This window comes from Cebidichthys violaceus, unplaced genomic scaffold, assembly GCF_023349555.1.
Source record: "Cebidichthys violaceus isolate CVI_PGR_0920_01 unplaced genomic scaffold, fCebVio1.0.p SCAF_22, whole genome shotgun sequence".
NCBI lineage: Eukaryota > Metazoa > Chordata > Actinopteri > Perciformes > Stichaeidae > Cebidichthys > Cebidichthys violaceus.
In genome coordinates, this window is record NW_027176395.1 from 992,472 (window position 1) to 1,009,129 (window position 16,658).

At 41.7% G+C, this 16,658-nt stretch overlaps 2 protein-coding genes across 3 annotated transcripts; one reads left to right on the forward strand and one right to left on the reverse strand.

The window, feature by feature from the left end:
- Positions 1–2,058: 2,058 nt before the first annotated feature.
- Positions 2,059–9,157, reverse strand: eif5 (eukaryotic translation initiation factor 5). Its single transcript, XM_068717696.1, has 12 exons — positions 9,081–9,157; positions 8,278–8,487; positions 6,619–6,898; positions 6,370–6,451; positions 5,470–5,642; positions 5,270–5,381; positions 5,045–5,178; positions 3,626–3,787; positions 3,362–3,523; positions 3,112–3,276; positions 2,862–3,005; positions 2,059–2,452 (listed from the first exon to the last, which is right to left on the reverse strand). Exons 3-12 carry the CDS (start codon positions 6,688–6,690, stop codon positions 2,354–2,356), a joined length of 1,305 nt encoding a protein of 434 aa, XP_068573797.1. The 5' UTR covers positions 6,691–6,898; positions 8,278–8,487; positions 9,081–9,157; the 3' UTR covers positions 2,059–2,353.
- Positions 9,158–9,677: 520 nt separating this feature from the next.
- Positions 9,678–14,455, forward strand: vps29 (VPS29 retromer complex component). Of its 2 annotated transcripts, none has more exons than XM_068717871.1 (4): positions 9,678–9,765; positions 12,766–12,957; positions 13,556–13,791; positions 13,920–14,455. In XM_068717871.1, exons 1-4 carry the CDS (start codon positions 9,763–9,765, stop codon positions 14,035–14,037), a joined length of 549 nt encoding a protein of 182 aa, XP_068573972.1. In that variant the 5' UTR covers positions 9,678–9,762; the 3' UTR covers positions 14,038–14,455. The 2 variants fall into 2 exon arrangements, with proteins under 2 accessions (XP_068573972.1, XP_068573970.1); XM_068717869.1 differs by lacking the exon at positions 9,678–9,765 and adding an exon at positions 10,716–11,527.
- Positions 14,456–16,658: the final 2,203 nt, after the last annotated feature.

Consider the following 16,658-nt stretch of genomic DNA (forward strand, 5'->3'; position numbering starts at 1 on the left):
TTCAAGTACTGTACAATTCTGAGGTATTTTTTTTACTTTATTTGAGTATTTTCCATTTTATGCTTTTACTCCACTACATTTCAGAGAGAAATATTGTACTTTTTCCTCCATTTAATGTATTTGATATTTGCAGATTTAGATTATTATTTAAAAAAAATAGAATCAGCTAATACATTATATATATATATATATATATATATATATATATATATATATATAATATATAATGTATATAATATATGATATGTATAATATATATTATATACATATATAATATATACGTATATATAATTTACAATATAATATATTGTTAATATAATATATATATAATTAGATATAATTTAATTTATATATATATATATTATTAAATATTAAGATGCCTAGCAGTGTAAAAAGTAATTTAAATTAGCCCCACCTCTACCAGCTGCAACATAAAAGTGATGAAGACATTAATAGATCAATAATTATAATCCAATAATAATATATATTATTTGGTATAATTAGCATGTTTACCTCTGGTATTTTTTAAGTAGGCTATAATCTTATGCTACTACTACATTTATCTAAATTTTATTGATATTCTATTGGGCACGGATGTTTCTATTGTTTATATTTCTTTATATTTTTACTCTTAATTTTCTTTTATTCTTATGTTTATTTTCTTATTCCTTTTTTATTAATCTGTGGTACAACAATTTCCTTCGAGATTAGTAAAGTTCTATTTATTCTTCTTTTATTTTACCTTCTGTACTTTTACTTAAGTAAGAGTATGAATGCAGAACTTTTACTTCTACTTTGTTATTGCTAGTATTACATAAGTAAAAGATCTGAATAGTTTTTAAAGATTTTTTACTTAGAAATACCACGGTCTCAAAAAACTCCATTACAAGTGAAAGTCTTGAATTCAAAATGTTAATTAAGCAAAAGTACCCAATATGCACAATGAGTACTTCTAATGTGTTATTTTGTTTTAGAATATTATTACTATTACTAATGTAAGAACATTTGAATGTTGTAGAAGTGGCGCCACTTTTAGAAGTATAATACTGTGTAGTTTAGTAGTATAGTATCCACCACTGATCATCAATTCATATTTTATCGATTCATATTTAGTTATAATATACAAGTCAATTACTATGTCGAAGTACTCAATTGCGTTGAACGGTGATGTTCTGTATTTCCGACAGCACGTGAACGCAGCATGAGTGAGTCCAGCTGAACGGTTGGAGGAAGTGAGGAAACCGGCTGAAAGCTCCGGTCTCATTGGAGCAGAAAGTACCGAGAGGAGCGTCATCATCCGGGAGGAAACGTCTCCGAGGGGATTTATGTATTTATCTAGCTTCACACCGAAATAGTTTGGCACAAATTCAGATATTAAAAAGGAAACGCAGAACAACAAGACCATGAAACTTACAAATAAAGTTTTAAAATGTGACTTTTGGACAAGTTGGTTTAAGATTTAGAGCCGATATTATGGATTCAATCCTAAAAAAAAAAGGATTTAAGTCCATATTCATTCACAAATTACTCAGTTCCTCCTAAAATCCCAATTTTCTCTATTCATGCGTCACATTTCAGTGTAAATGGATCGTCTCCTGTTGGAGTTACGTGTGAAGCTTTGGCACAATAAATTAAATATTCACCATTTATCACTTTGATATCAAATGTAATCTACTTTAAAATCATGTAAATTATAGAGCTGTACTATAAATATAGTTAAAATATAATAAACTGACATTTTCATGTATGACTCACATGTGGGCTCTCTCTCGTCTCCGGTTTAAGTGAAATATATTTATATACCGTCAATTTCTACATATTTGGAATACGGCTGCAGTTAAGTTAATATTCTCATTTTACGATTAAACGTCAAGTTTTTAACTTTCAGTAAAGAGCCGATCACAAGGTCTCATGTCGACAATAATCTTAAACTCAAATATTCAGAGAGTTTTTACAGAACTACGGACTTTGTGGTGTTTTTTGCTTTCAAATGAGTGAATACGAACAGTTGCTCCTGAATGTTCCATGACTGTACACACATTAATAAAAACAGTGTAGTGGATAGCAAAACATTCATTCTTTATTTATTTATTTATTGACTGGAAAAATACAGGGACCAAGAAAAAGAAACATGTGCAGTCAAAATGATCCCCAAACACCCATGATTAAAATCCCCAAAGCGACTTCATGTCATCAACAGAATACATCTCAAAATTACAGAGTTAATGTGCAGCAAGTAAAGCGCTATGTTAAGTCATGCCACAAAGCAGAGGGGGGAGTAAAGGAGGGAGAGGCCAGCCAGTTAGGTGTTACAGGTACAGAGCATCCAGAGTCAAAGCATCATCAGAGCCGCTCAGATCGCATCGATGTCAATGTCGTCCTCTTCCTTTTCAGGCGTGTCAGGTTTCACAGTCTCAACTTTGAGCTCTCGGGCAGAGGGCGAGTACACCACCTGAGGACAAAGAGCAGGGTTTAATATTCACAACGGACTACAGTAGACCACCTGAGGACAAAGAACAGGGTTTAATATTCACAACGGACTACAGTACACCACCTGAGGACAAAGAGCAGGGCTTAATGTTCACATTGGACTACAGTAGACCACCTGAGGACAAAGAGCAGGGTTTAATGTTCACATTGGATTACAGTAGACCACCTTAGGACAAAGAGCAGGGTTTAATGTTCACATTGGACTACAGTAGACTACCTGAGGACACATAGCAGGGTTTAATGTTCACATTGGACTACAGTAGACCACCTGAGGACAAAGAGCAGGGTTTAATGTTCACATTGGACTACAGTAGACCACCTGAGGACAAAGAGCAGGGTTTAATGTTCACATTGGACTACAGTAGACCTACCTCCACGTTCTCGTCCTCTTCCTCCACCTCCTCCTCCTCGCTGCCTCCGCTCTCCTCCTCGGCCTCCTTCAGCCACTTCACAAACGGAGCCGCCTTAGCGTGGATCTCTTTGGCGAGTTCCTTAGAGACGTACTTCTTAGAGACCTGGAGGAGAACAGTCAAAAACAATAACAATTAACTCCTGATAATCTAAACTAATCCACATTAAAGACCGTTTCATTTGATGAAGGCGATCAGTTATCTGACCCACCTTCTCTGCCCAGGCGAATATGACGTCTTCCTCCAGCAGGTCTGCGTCGTAGAAGTCTTTGAGGATGATGGGAACTCGAGCCAGCAGCTGGACCTGATGCAGCTTCACCACACACTCGAAGCCTCCCAGCAGATACTTCTGGGCCTTCTTGTTGTTGTGGCAGAACTGAGGACAAGAAGAAGAACGATCAGTCAAAAGACAAACGAGATTTAAAAGTTGACGAATGTTCTGTTTTAATGACTCAACTGACCCGCAGGAAGTGGCGTTTGTACTTCTTGACCTGGTCTCGGATGTTCTCGTTGAAGAGCAGCTCGCTGAGGATGAGGGGGCCCATGGCCTTCACATCCAGACGCTCCGCCTCCGCCAAGATCTCCTTGTCGGCCCCGTCGATGGTCCCGCTCTCCTTCTTATGCTGCAGAGGGAGACAGTAAAGTTAAAGGAGTGGACACGAGACGTAAAGGGTTCCGGTTAGGTCTCCATCATCATAAAGGAAGCTAAAGAAAAGCCGTCTTACTTTCACAAAGTTGTAGAACAGGTTGACCCTCTCCTCCAGAGGTTTCTCCAGGTCCTCGCTGAGCGTGAGGTTCTTGGCGTGGTCGCTGATCTCCTCCATTCGCCTCCTCTGCGCCTCCTCCGTAGTCTCCTCCGCCCAGTCCTCATCGTCGTCATCTCCGTCCTGACAACACAGGAGGTCAGACAGAAGGATTCAGTGAAAGACGGAGACGACGCCTCAGACTCAAACAAGTCCTTGTTTTTCAAAGCTTTGGACAAGTTACAACCGTTCACATTTTAAGTGTTTAAACCTAAGCAGCTGTATGAGAACCTACTAATAAATGTATAAAACATAACCAAGCAGAATAAATATGGATCAGAAGCCGCACTGGACTGTGTGACAGGAGGTCTCTTTGACGTCGCTGGTCTTTGTTTAGACAGTGAACAGTCAGCTGCTCAGGAGGCCGTTGACCTCAGCGACCACAAACAGCTTATCAAAGTTCTAACAGTGAGTAGATAACAGAGCCGTGTGTCTGCTGCTGATAAGCTGCTCACAAGCCCTCCCACCAGTAGAGACCAGAAACCCACCAGTAGAGACCAGAAACCCACCAGTAGAGACACACCAAACCCACCAGTAGAGACACTAGAAACCCACCAGCAGAGACCAGAAACCCACCAGCAGAGACCAGAAACCCACCAGTAGAGACACTAGAAACCCACCAGCAGAGACCAGAAACCCACCAGTAGAGACACTAGAAACCCACCAGCAGAGACCAGAAACCCACCAGTAGACACACACACCAAACCCACCAGTAGAGACCAGAAACCCACCAGTAGAGACACTAGAAACCCACCAGTAGAAACCCACCAGTAGAGACACTAGAAACCCACCAGTAGACACTAGAAACCCACCAGTAGAGACCAGAAACCCACCAGTAGAGACACTAGAAACCCACCAGTAGAGACACTAGAAACCCACCAGTAGAGACTAGAAACCCACCAGTAGAACCACTAGAAACCCACCAGTAGACACTAGAAACCCACCAGTAGACACTAGAAACCCACCAGTAGAACCACTAGAAACCCCACCAGTACACTAGAACCCCACCAGTAGAACCACTAGAACCCCACCAGTAGACACTAGAACCCCACCAGTAGAACCACTAGAAACCCACCAGTAGAACCACTAGAAACCCACCAGTAGAACCACTAGAAACCCACCAGTAGAACCACTAGAAACCCACCAGTAGACACTAGAAACCCACCAGTAGAACCACTAGAAACCCACCAGTAGAACCACTAGAACCCCACCAGTAGAGACTAGAAACCCACCAGTAGACGCACTAGAAACCCACCAGTAGAGACCAGAAACCCACCAGTAGAGACCAGAAACCCACCAGTAGAGACCAGAAACCCACCAGTAGACGCACTAGAAACCCACCACAGCTTTGGGAGCGTCAAAGTTCTCTTGGCTTCCAGCCTCTCCGCTGCCGGAGCCGTTCTCCTTGTTGTCCTTCTTGCGGTTCTTCTTCTCCTTCTCTTTCTTTACAGATGCGGATCCACCTTCAGTGCTCTCTGTTAATGGAGAAGCATAACAGTGATCATCAAAAAGTCTGCCACCACGTTCAACTCGGCTGATAGCCGGAAGAAGAGCGCCAAGCCTCACCGGGTGGGTTTTTGAGGATGAAGGTGCAGAGTTTGTGTCTGGTGTCCAGCATGCCGCGGTATCCACAGGCCTTACAGGAGTTGCCAATGGTTTGTTTCTTGGGATTGATATGCTGGAAGAAAGACAAATACAATCCGATCAGCTCTTTAAAGGAAACGGGTTTAAAGCTACACGGTCGAGTCTCGCTGGGGAATATTTACCAGATCAGTTTCAGGGTTGTCACACTCGGGACACAGCACAAATTTCCTGATGAACCCATCAAGCATGTCCTGCAGCTTGTTCGCCTCGTGGGATCCGTTGACGATGTAACGGTCGTTTTTGCTATCAAACTGGGTCTGAGCACCGAGTTCACAACCAAAAAACTTGGTCGGGTCTGTGGAGAAGACGTGGAGTCAGAACGTTCTAAAAAAGGTAAAGCTAGTTTAAACTACTCAATAATTGTACATTTTTATTTATTATAACGTAAATGTACATTAACATGAGTGGACACATGGAAAAAGCAGTTGAATTTCAAGGTTTGTATATGGATTTTATAAAATGTTCTTGTCGATTAATTGTAGTTATTTTGGGCGTTGGCCTCCAAAAAACCTGTTTCCTATTCCTTACCTACTTCAGTATTCACTCAGCTAACTTTACTGTATTCATTATTCATTCCCAAGATTAAACAGATCAATCTTATATTCCTAAACATTAACCTTTTATCAACAGCCTGCCTCTATAGAAGGCCAGACATGTAAATTGAGCGGTAGAGACCAGCAGTAGAACTTGTTCTGTAGCCTTGTTAGTTTGTTAAGGGGAACTTGTTCTGTTACACCCATTTAATTTAAAGTTATTTAAACTAATGCCCACACCTTGTTTGGTTGAAAAGTAAATTCAGAAGCGAGAAAAAAAAAATAAATAAATAAATAAATAAAATAAAAATAAAAAAGGATTGAGAAATATAAAAGTCAAGCTCCAAAACAGGAACGCAGCAGGAAAAGGAGTTAATCGGCAGCTTTAAATGTCTAAATGAGTTGTGGTGTTGGGTTGAATCTCTGGGTACAGATGGACTCGTTTTAACAGTGAAGGGGGAACAGACGAGCTGGTGCGTTACTACGTACATGTTGGAGGCCTGTTCAGCGCCTTTGCAACATCAACCATGTTGACAATGACCGTCTTGATTCCATTCCCTTTGCCTTCCACCTGCAAGAGAAACACACACGAGACCGTCGACAACCAGAACTATGAGAACACACAAGTCATCTCAGGCCACTCCGGTTTGATTCGAGTCCACGCGATGAAGCCGACATTCTCTCCATTTCTGTAATAACGTTTCAAATAAGCACAACTGTCAACGTGTCCAAACCCACCTTGGCTATCAGACGGGGCATCTTGTAGCGATAGAACTGGTCTGACACGCTGCGGTTGACGTTGACAGACATTTTGGCTGAGTGTCAGCACTATCAGTAAGATAAAAGGATCTTGGTTGGGGATTTTTCGGGATCTTCTGTCTGGAAAAGAGGGGATGACATAAACGACTGCAAGCGCGCTCTGTCTCTGACATGAAAAACGCTGTGCCGCTGTGGCCGCAGGCTCCTTGCTTGAAGGCTAGATTTCCACCACACAGGTTCCAACGGCTGCGCAACAGCTCTGAAAGAAGAGAGCGACAAAAATCCATTAATATTTAATATCAAACTAAACAAACGGTAACTTCATGTGTGTTCGAGGCAGCTTGACTGAATAGAGACTCGTTTTAATTGTCAGTTTTCATTTCATTGAAACGTTTGGATGCTGGTTCAACCATGTAAAGCTCTTTGTAAAACACTTTACTAGCTGCATTACAAATGTTTCAGTTCTTTTTAATTGTACACCTTGACCTCAGTGTTTTCCTTGTACCGTATGTTATGATATGATGTCAAAATGGCCCATAAAAATAAAATAAAAACCAGTTCTGAGCTTGTGTTCTGGCTCAATGTAAATATTTAATGGCTGATTAATTTTGTATGAAGGCAAACTAAAGATTCTGGGTTTTAGACTAAATAAGTAATTTAAAAATGTCAATTAAGGCTCTGGGAGCTTGTGGTAAAGAGTCTCTTATGTTACCCGACAGCCTAAACAATCACAAGCCCAACCAAACAATCCAGTCTGTAATGTACGGTAGCTCACGGTCCATATAGCGCAACCACATTCCTTTGGTGCAGGATCATTCTGGAGCGACTGCCACTCTTTAACCAGACCAGTACTGACACAGGTATGTCAGGCCATAGAGGACCAGAGACTCTGAGACAGCTGGACATTTACAGAGTCCCTTATATAAATAAGTCTTTGACCATTAATACCTGCAATGCCAGATAGATTACACGTATGAAAAGCCTTTCCGCAACTCAGAAAAATACTGCTGACAAAATCAAATCCGGCAAATATCCATGTGATCCAACAGTGAGCAGACTTGACAGTTTAGTCCATAGAGAAATAACCCCCCCCCCCCCCGCACTAAAATGGATGCTTTTGAGGCCATATAGGTACACGCATATCTGAGTGAAAGCCTTTCGTCTTACACAGGGCCTCTGGCTTTAGTCACATAAGGCCTTCTCTTGTTATTAGGTCAAAAACAGGAGGCCTAGCAGCTGGAAAACAACTCTGCTCCCCCTGCTGACGGCTTTAACACCCGCTAGTCTGTAGTTCCCCGAGCCGTGTCAAGGAGATCCCACATTAAAATGACTCACGGCCGGTGTGACAGTGACACAGCTGATGTCCGGAGTCGGTGCTTTTTCAAGAAGGGCAAAAGTTCGAGGCTATTTCAGACGGAAGCTAACTTAGCTTAGCTGCTTGGTGCAGAGTGCGTCATAGATACAGTCACTGCACACACACACACACGAGTGAGGGGGACTGGGAGACGCCATTTTGATACAGTGGATACAGAAAACACGTCATATTGCACAATTATAAAAGCTGAAAATATAGATATAAATCTCACATCTCGTCAGACATTTAACAAAAAGGACACATATTCTTGTTTTACAACTTACCGTTTTCGCAAAACAAAGACATAAACACAACGCTGATCGTCCAAGAGCCGCAGTGAACGGTGGTCGATGGCTGGTGCTGGTGTTGTATTGATTGGGTTCTTAATGAAGATGCGCAGTCAAACAGCCGAAAGCGACCAAACGGTGCAGGCGCCAGACTCAGAGGCAGTAGGGGGGGGGGTTATCTGGAACGTCCTCGTGGTTTAGGGGGACCTTTTTGGGAGAAAGAGGCGTATTGTTAGCCCCCCCGCACACACACACACTCACTGCGGACTAGAAAAACGCCAACATCATCAAGGTGTCGTCGAGCATTTGGGTGGGTATAGCTTCAACAGCCACGTGGTTACCGCGCGACTATTGTAAAGAACGAAGAGAACAAAAGTCAGGACGATTCTCAAAGATTCCGTTATGTCACGTGGTAACGTGACGTTAACGACACTCGGCTAACGTGTATTATCGCCAAATTATAACACACGTATGTATATATACACTTCATAAATGTATATGTATCCTCAAGGTGATACGAGGACACCCTACGTCTAAATACAGCTCCGTCATTCGTCCGTTATGTAAACGGGGGCTCACAGCCTTAGAGCTCCAGGAAATAGCCGGAGCCCATTTACTGACGTCCCACGGCTAACGTTAACTTAACGCTGACAACGCGGGTTGGGTGAAGATAATACCTGGTCGACTAACACTGTCAGCGCTGGTTTAGCTAGCTACATTATCGCAGTGGAATTACGATGATCGTCGACGTGAAATCCACGCGTCAGAAGAAAATGTGATGAAATAATTTCACATCTTACCTCTCGAATGTTCTGCGAACCACTGCTACTCACGTCGCTTATACTGACGCACGTCAAGGTAACATACGTTACCTACTTCCGGGGCGTAGCACTAATTTCAAAATAAAAGTCCTGCTTTCGTCGCACTTATTTATGCGGTACATAACAAAAGTACAATATTTACCTCTGAGATGTAGTGGAGTAAAAAAGTACAGCAGCATGATGCTGCAGGTAAAGTAATCAAAGTAACAGAGTAAGAAATATTAAATATACAAATGCACACGATATTAATAATTTAATATTAATTATATATTAATTCATATTAATAATATATAAAATGAAATAGAATAATATTAAATTAACTAACTAAACAGTAATGCAAATATTTAACCAAACAAAACCAAATAGTGATAGTTTGAGTTATGAAATGTGCAAGTTTTAAGTAGCCCATTTTTTTAAGATTAAAACAAAATGTTAGCCTTAAAATGTGTCTTTCAGAATGGATTACAATTATTTATGCCCCCGCCCCATTTACATTACCTTCAATGTCACCTGTTTTATTTTGAAAGGACAAAAAGGAAGTATTTTATCTACTTTGTCGCATCCGCTGTCATTCTCTTCTCTGATTGGCTGACTGGCTTGACACTGTACGTGCGTAGGCGCTTCCTCAACTTGACGTTAGCAAGAAACGGCTAAATAGAAGATGGTGAGTATGAAAAATGGCGAAAAAGGCCACAATTTTCTCCACATTTCGAGCACTTTTGTCGCTCAGTGTTTCCCACGAACGGTTGTCGACGCAAGGAGGGTGACGTCATGGTTTTAAGTGTCGTCCACACAGTCAAAATGTAATTTTTTTGATGGAATCAGCGATCACGTGACAGCTGAGCAGTTTAGACCCACAAAATAAATTCAGCACAACAAAGCTGCAAAAGCACTCTTTAAAGTCACTCTTTCCATTCGCTCGGTGGCCTCTTAAGGTCGTCACGTGTGTTCGTCCACCAGGCTTGTTGTCTGTTTAGTTGATATCACGAGATTTTTTTACTTTTTCTTCTATGCTATCTGGGCTAACATGCTAACAGCTAACTTTATGAAATGAGGCACTTTCATGTGCAGCAATAATGTGATTTAACTAGAACTGTTACCGAACAGCTCAGCCAACAAATAAAACAAACAGCTTTTACATTCGTGTTAAAACTAACGTTGCACGTTATGTATTAGTTATTTCATTCATTCGTCTATATTTATCCGATTGAGGTACAATGGTTAGGTGCAAGATAATTGTAAAAATGTTTTTTATTTATTGGTTTCTTTGATATGGGACAGTGAACATCAATAAAAACATTCCTGCGCCAGAGTTATAGCCAAGAGGCTATTTCTCATCTGTAGTTCCAAGAGGCAGATATACAGAATATACCAGTAGTTCAGTTTGTGTCTATGTGGTTGGTTTAATACAACAGAAGTACTAATACCACACTGCAGATACACCACTACTAGTAAAAGTCCTGCATCCAGAACCGTACTGAATAAATAATATGCAAGTCTTATCATTAAAATATACCGTAGAAGTATTGTTATTGCAGTGAAATGTCCCCTGTCGGTGTTTTACTGTTGTGCATTAATATCACTGCTGCATTAATGTGTTTTAACTTAATGTTTAACTCTTTCATATCCTGTTGTCTAGTTTAATCTACTTATTCTATGAGATCATCACATGTTTGTGTCTCTAAAAAGAACAACAGCCTGTTTTCAGCTTTGTGAAGATGTGTTTCCAGCGTACACACAGTTTATTTATAGCTCAAGAAGAAGAAGGATTTTAACACATAAAGGAAACACTTCATCCTTCAGTTTATCACAAATATTCAACACCAACACATCTGAAGATACGTGGTTTTACCTGGACAGGAAGTAACGGAAGCGTAAACTAAAAAGTACAATATGTACCTCAGAGATGTAGTGAAGGAGAAGTATAAAGTAGCATAAATATAAATACTCAAGTACAGTACAAGAGCCTCAAATGTGTACTTCAGCACAGTACCTGCGTACATGTACTTGGTTACATTCACCAGTGATTGTAACTAAATCCCAGTCAGCACTTTTGATTTGCTTCCTTGCATGATTTTGTCACTCAGTCAGGTGAAAAACATTTGTGCTTCATCATCATCATCATCATCACTAACATCAACCTTTTAACAATCGATTTGACACATTGTTGTTTTAACTTTTAATGTTTTGGAATGATTAATATCTGTCTACTCGATCCATTCACTTTTTTAATTTCTAATTTCAGTTTTCCCCTCTCGTCCCACCTCTTTCTTGTCTTTTGTTCTTTTCTTTCCGTTGATCACGCCCTGGTGTCCTTCTCTCCGTGCACATCATCCTGTCTTCCTCCTTGTCTCACCCCCCCCCCCCCCCCCCCCCCCCCCCCCCCCTCTCATTGCCCGTCTCCAATCAACCAGGCTGGTCACCGGGTAAGTTCCCCCCCGCTCTGTGTGTTGGGTCCCTGTTTTTCTGCTCGCTCTCACTAACACCTGGGTTTTAAGATCGCACAGCTGTGGAGGTTCCTGATGTTTCTGCTGCTAATTCAGCAAACTGCACCGGCAGACCGAGGCGCTGTAATGACGCCCGCTGCTCTCTGCTAGACTCCTGAATACGATAAATACTCACGGATCTCACAACAAGTCTAGAAATAAGTCAGAGTAGGAAGGCTAAAGCTCCTGTCAGATCTCAAGAAGCCTGTGACTCAGACGGGCTTCATGTTGTTGAAGATGTTTCACAACTTTAAAATGATCCCTTTGGGAGTCCTTTACTAGTGACTCATCTGTTCCAAAACAGGAAGTCATCATGAACGGAGGCTTTCCACTTTCCACGGATGAGCTGGAGACCTTTTAGTCATTGTTTTGTGTGAGGAACAATCCGTAGTTCACATCATGAGTCCCTCAGCTGCACCGTTCTATCAGCTAAACTGATTTACAGTGTGATATTAAATATTTAAAATGTCGTTTTCTTCGTGACACGCAACCAGGATCAGCCTCCTCAGCGCCTCTCTGCTCTCCAGTGGAGCGGTTCTTCATGGGTTTCATGTTCAGCGTGAACCCGTTTGATTCTCATTGACTCCTTGTGTTGTGTGAGGACATCATTATCTCGCCGCTCTCATGTCCTGCATCTGTTATTGAGTGTCTGAAATCCTGCTGTGTTCTGGTTCAATCCATATTTTCCCACCATGGGCGGCTGTTTGTTTCTGTTGATTACGCAACAAGTAACTTTCCAGTTGGAATTCAGACACTTAATAAAGTCGCGTTGTTACTCACAAGCGCTGCTTATTCCCGAGTTTGATCTCTGCAAATCCGCCGGACTGACTTCGTCTGGAGGAGTTGTTGTTGTTCAGGCGCAGTGACGTTAAGCTGAAGAGTGTTTTGCTGGTTTCACGCAAGATACGAGAGAACTTGATGAGAAGTAACCCGAGGAACACAGCTGTTCTGGTGGATCCCGCAGAGCTCTGTCCTCGGCCCGCTGTCTTCTCTCAGCGCTCAGATGCTTCAGCTCACGGCCTGAACTCTGCCTCCTCGGTGGGTGTCTAACCTCTGTGTGTGTGTGTGTGTGTGTGTGTGTGTGTGTGTGTGTGTGTGTGTGTGTGTGTGTGTGTGTGTGTGTGTGTGTGTGTGTGTGTGTGTGTGTGTGTGTGTGTGTGTGTGTGTGATGCCTTCAGTTGGTCCTGGTGTTAGGTGACCTGCACATCCCCCACCGGTGCAACACCCTGCCAGCCAAGTTCAAGAAGCTGTTGGTCCCGGGGAAGATCCAGCACATCCTCTGCACGGGAAACCTCTGCACCAAGGAGAGCTATGACTACCTGAAGACGCTCGCCGGGGACGTCCACATCGTCCGAGGGGACTTCGACGAGGTCGGCGTTTGTAGACGCACAACGAAAGAGAACGCGGCCGCGTTCATCGCACCACAGAATCCAACTAGAAATAGACAGAGCCGGTGTCTTTAATCACTTTCAACTTTCAAGTTTTCATGCAGAAATGGCAGAAAAATGCTGTTTTCAGCCTCTCGAATGTGGAGATTTTCCTGCTTTTTTTCTGATGATCTTTGAGTTTTGGACAGACAAACCATTTTAAGACATCACCCTGGACATTTTATAAACCACACAATTCGTCTAGAAAATCCTCATCAGATGAGTCATGTTAGAGAATTTTCAATAAGAGGTTTTAAACGAAGGGTACAGATGATCTAAAAAAAAACATAATTTATGCGGCTTGATATTAAATTGCAAGAAGGAAATGAAAAGGGATCTCTTGCCGGTAATAAAGACTAATTACCGTGTAATGAAATTGTAATTGCTCCCTCTTTAATTGAGTTTTATGTTCCTTGTTCAGAGTTTTTCTGAACTGACGTAATCCTTTAATACAGATGAATTCTTCCGTAAACCTGTACATGAAGAACAAGTGTATAAATACAATCATTTTCTAAATAAAAGAACTCCCGTTTCCTCTCAGAACCTGAACTACCCGGAGCAGAAGGTGGTGACGGTGGGCCAGTTTAAGATCGGCCTCATCCACGGCCACCAGGTGATCCCTTGGGGCGACATGGCCAGCCTGGCGCTGCTCCAGAGACAGCTGGACGTCGACATCCTCATCTCCGGACACACGCACAAGTTCGAGGCGTTCGAGAACGAGAACAAGTTCTACATCAACCCGGGCTCAGCCACAGGAGCCTACAGCGCACTGGAAAGGTAGAGGAGGGAGACGGCACCTCACACCAGAACACATAGTTACATTTATCAAACTGAACAGCGACGTCTCTGGGACAGGAGGAGGAAGAGCCTCGACCTTAACACACATCTGTCTTCTCTCCCTACAGCAACATCATCCCCTCTTTTGTATTAATGGACATCCAGGCGTCCACAGTGGTGACGTATGTTTATCAGCTGATCGGCGACGACGTCAAGGTGGAGAGAATCGAGTACAAGAAATCTTAAGAGGAAGAGGAAGAGGAAGACGAAGAGGAGGAGGAGGAGGAGGAGGAGGTTAGCGTGTCTCAGTGTATCGTTTCATTCCTTTTCCACCAGGGGGCAGCAGCTCTCCTGCAGTCACCACAATGTTAATGCTGGAACAAACTGTGCAGCAACTCTAAAAGAAACGTGTATTATATTGTTTATAAGTCATCAGCATTTGCTTGTATCCAAGCTGTCATTTGGTAACTGTCGAGAATGCAATAACGTCACATGTGTTTGTCATCAAAAGAAATATTTGGTCACATTTTTCTTTTATTTCTTTTCTTTTTTTGTTTAGTCACTTCCGCCCCGCGTCGTGTCCTGTAGCAGGTCTTTAGATTCATGTAGTCGGCCTTTTTCTCATTTGATTTATTTCCCACAATAAAGATCTTATTTCACTCCATTGGTTGTTTTGTCTTCGATAAACTGATAGATAGATACTGAGAAAAGGAGCAGAAATCCTGATATTATTAAATTACACTATTTGTTGTTTTAGAGTAAATATTCGTGGATTTGACCGTTTTTATTATAAAACGTTCCTGAAGAAAGTGATTTCCTGACATATTATTATATGTATATTATATTCCTGACAGTGTAGAGACTTGTATTTCACATATATTTTAGCAGGTAAATGAATAAATCAAATGTGTAATAAGGGAAGAATATTCAGAATGTTTGTACTCGTATTAGGGAGTATTTGACTCATGACCTCAGTGTTTTGAAAACAGTGGCTGTAAGTAAAAACAGTCCACGAGAAATAAATACAAGAGAATATTAAAGATGGATAAAATGATTAACACCATGGATATGAAACATTGGTGAGAGAACAGTTGTTTGACTAGTTACTCATTTAAGTTAGAAAGCTAAGCTAACAAAATAATGATAGCCTCACAATAATAAACATTAATGACCAAAGAATACTTTTGGTCAAAGGTTTCACATTCAGCAGCTAAACCACAAATCACATGGAACAATAGAAAAGCCGCAGGCCTGCCTCAGAGGGAATCATTGGATGGAAGTGAAAGATTATTTTAAAAAGCCTTTTTCCAACTTTGTCTGAGAATAACCCCACACAGCCACACAGGTATAGGAACCATGGCTGCAGTCCATCTAGGGCAGGGGTCATCAACTATATTTGTCAGAGGGCCAGAATTTTACCAGACAGTCTCCTTGGGGGCCGGACCCTTAAATAAAAATTCAATAAAAATCAAATTTTGGTATAACATTATGATTGATGTTTATTGTTTATACTTTTTCCATTTCATTACAAAACTGAAGGCCTTTACGAGTCAGGCTCCTATCACCTATACCACAGACAACCACCAGGGGTGATAGATATTTTGCCTCAACTCAATTAAGTCAACTTTACTTATAGAGCACTTGAAAAACAAACACCGAGGAAGTGACAGGAAAGGGTCTCTTAACAGAGGTAAAATGGCGCTCTCAAAGGCTATGAAACGCAAAGTTGATATTGAAAACAGGTCCTTCAATGATGACTGGACTGAGAAGTACGCATTTATCATGCCAACCTTCCGAAATGCCTCACCAGAATGCCTAATTTGCAACGAAACTGTTGCTGTTGCAAAAGAATACAATCTGCGCCGTCACCACGACACTAAACATTCAAATTTCAAGATTTCATATCCTGAGCAGTCAGAGGCGCGTCAGAGAAAAATCGCCACATTGAAATCTGCCTACTCCCGTGCAAGTGGCATTATTACTGGAACTTTAACTGATCAAGAGAGAGTAACGTGTGCATCCCTGCAGGCTGCTTGGGTGCTTTGGGTATCTTGTCCCGAGGTCTACGGCACATCGAAGACGCTGGCTATGTATGTGCTCACCATGTTCGGTTCAACCTACGCCTGTGAGGCTGCGTTCTCCAAGATGAACTCGATTAAAACGCACGAGAGGAACCGACTGTCAACCCAGTCTTTGGAGGACTGTTTGCGCATAAGTCTGACAGTGGCCAGGCCTGATGTGAAAAAGTTGGTGTCAGAGGGGAAATGTAACTTCAGCCATTGATTAAGTAGTGTGAGTAGTATTCCATTTCAGCCTTGTGATTTGATTTCGCTATAGCCCACTTAACGTTTTATTTGATGTGCGAACATTATTTGTGACCTGTTTTGTTCTGGTTCCAGGCTATTTATTTACCATGCTATTTTAAGTTGTGCCAGATCGTTTTTCCAGTCAGTTGATGATCACTGATCTAGGGTCTGAGGTACAGATTAAAAGAATCAAAATCGAGATTTTCTGATATTTTCAGATAAATCAAATGACTCTGTTTCCGTTTCTCAAGTGAACACTTACAGCTTCAGGCAGTGAGATGTGATCCTCAGGAACTGATCATGTGATTTCCTGGAAATAAAGTCCTCAAATCGTTTTCTCTCGCTGCCACCGGGGGCACCAGCGTACAAAGACACCTGGTGACGGAATAACAACAAAGCTGCAAACTGAGCTGCTGCTCACAATGTGCTTTCATGCTAAACTTTCTCAGGTTCTATCGTCACACATTGTTACTGTGAAAGCTCAAAGGTTCAATAGAAATGTCCTTAATGTGAGGGATGTCCTCATCCCTTTCTCCCACAGAGGGTGAACTCACTCCTCCT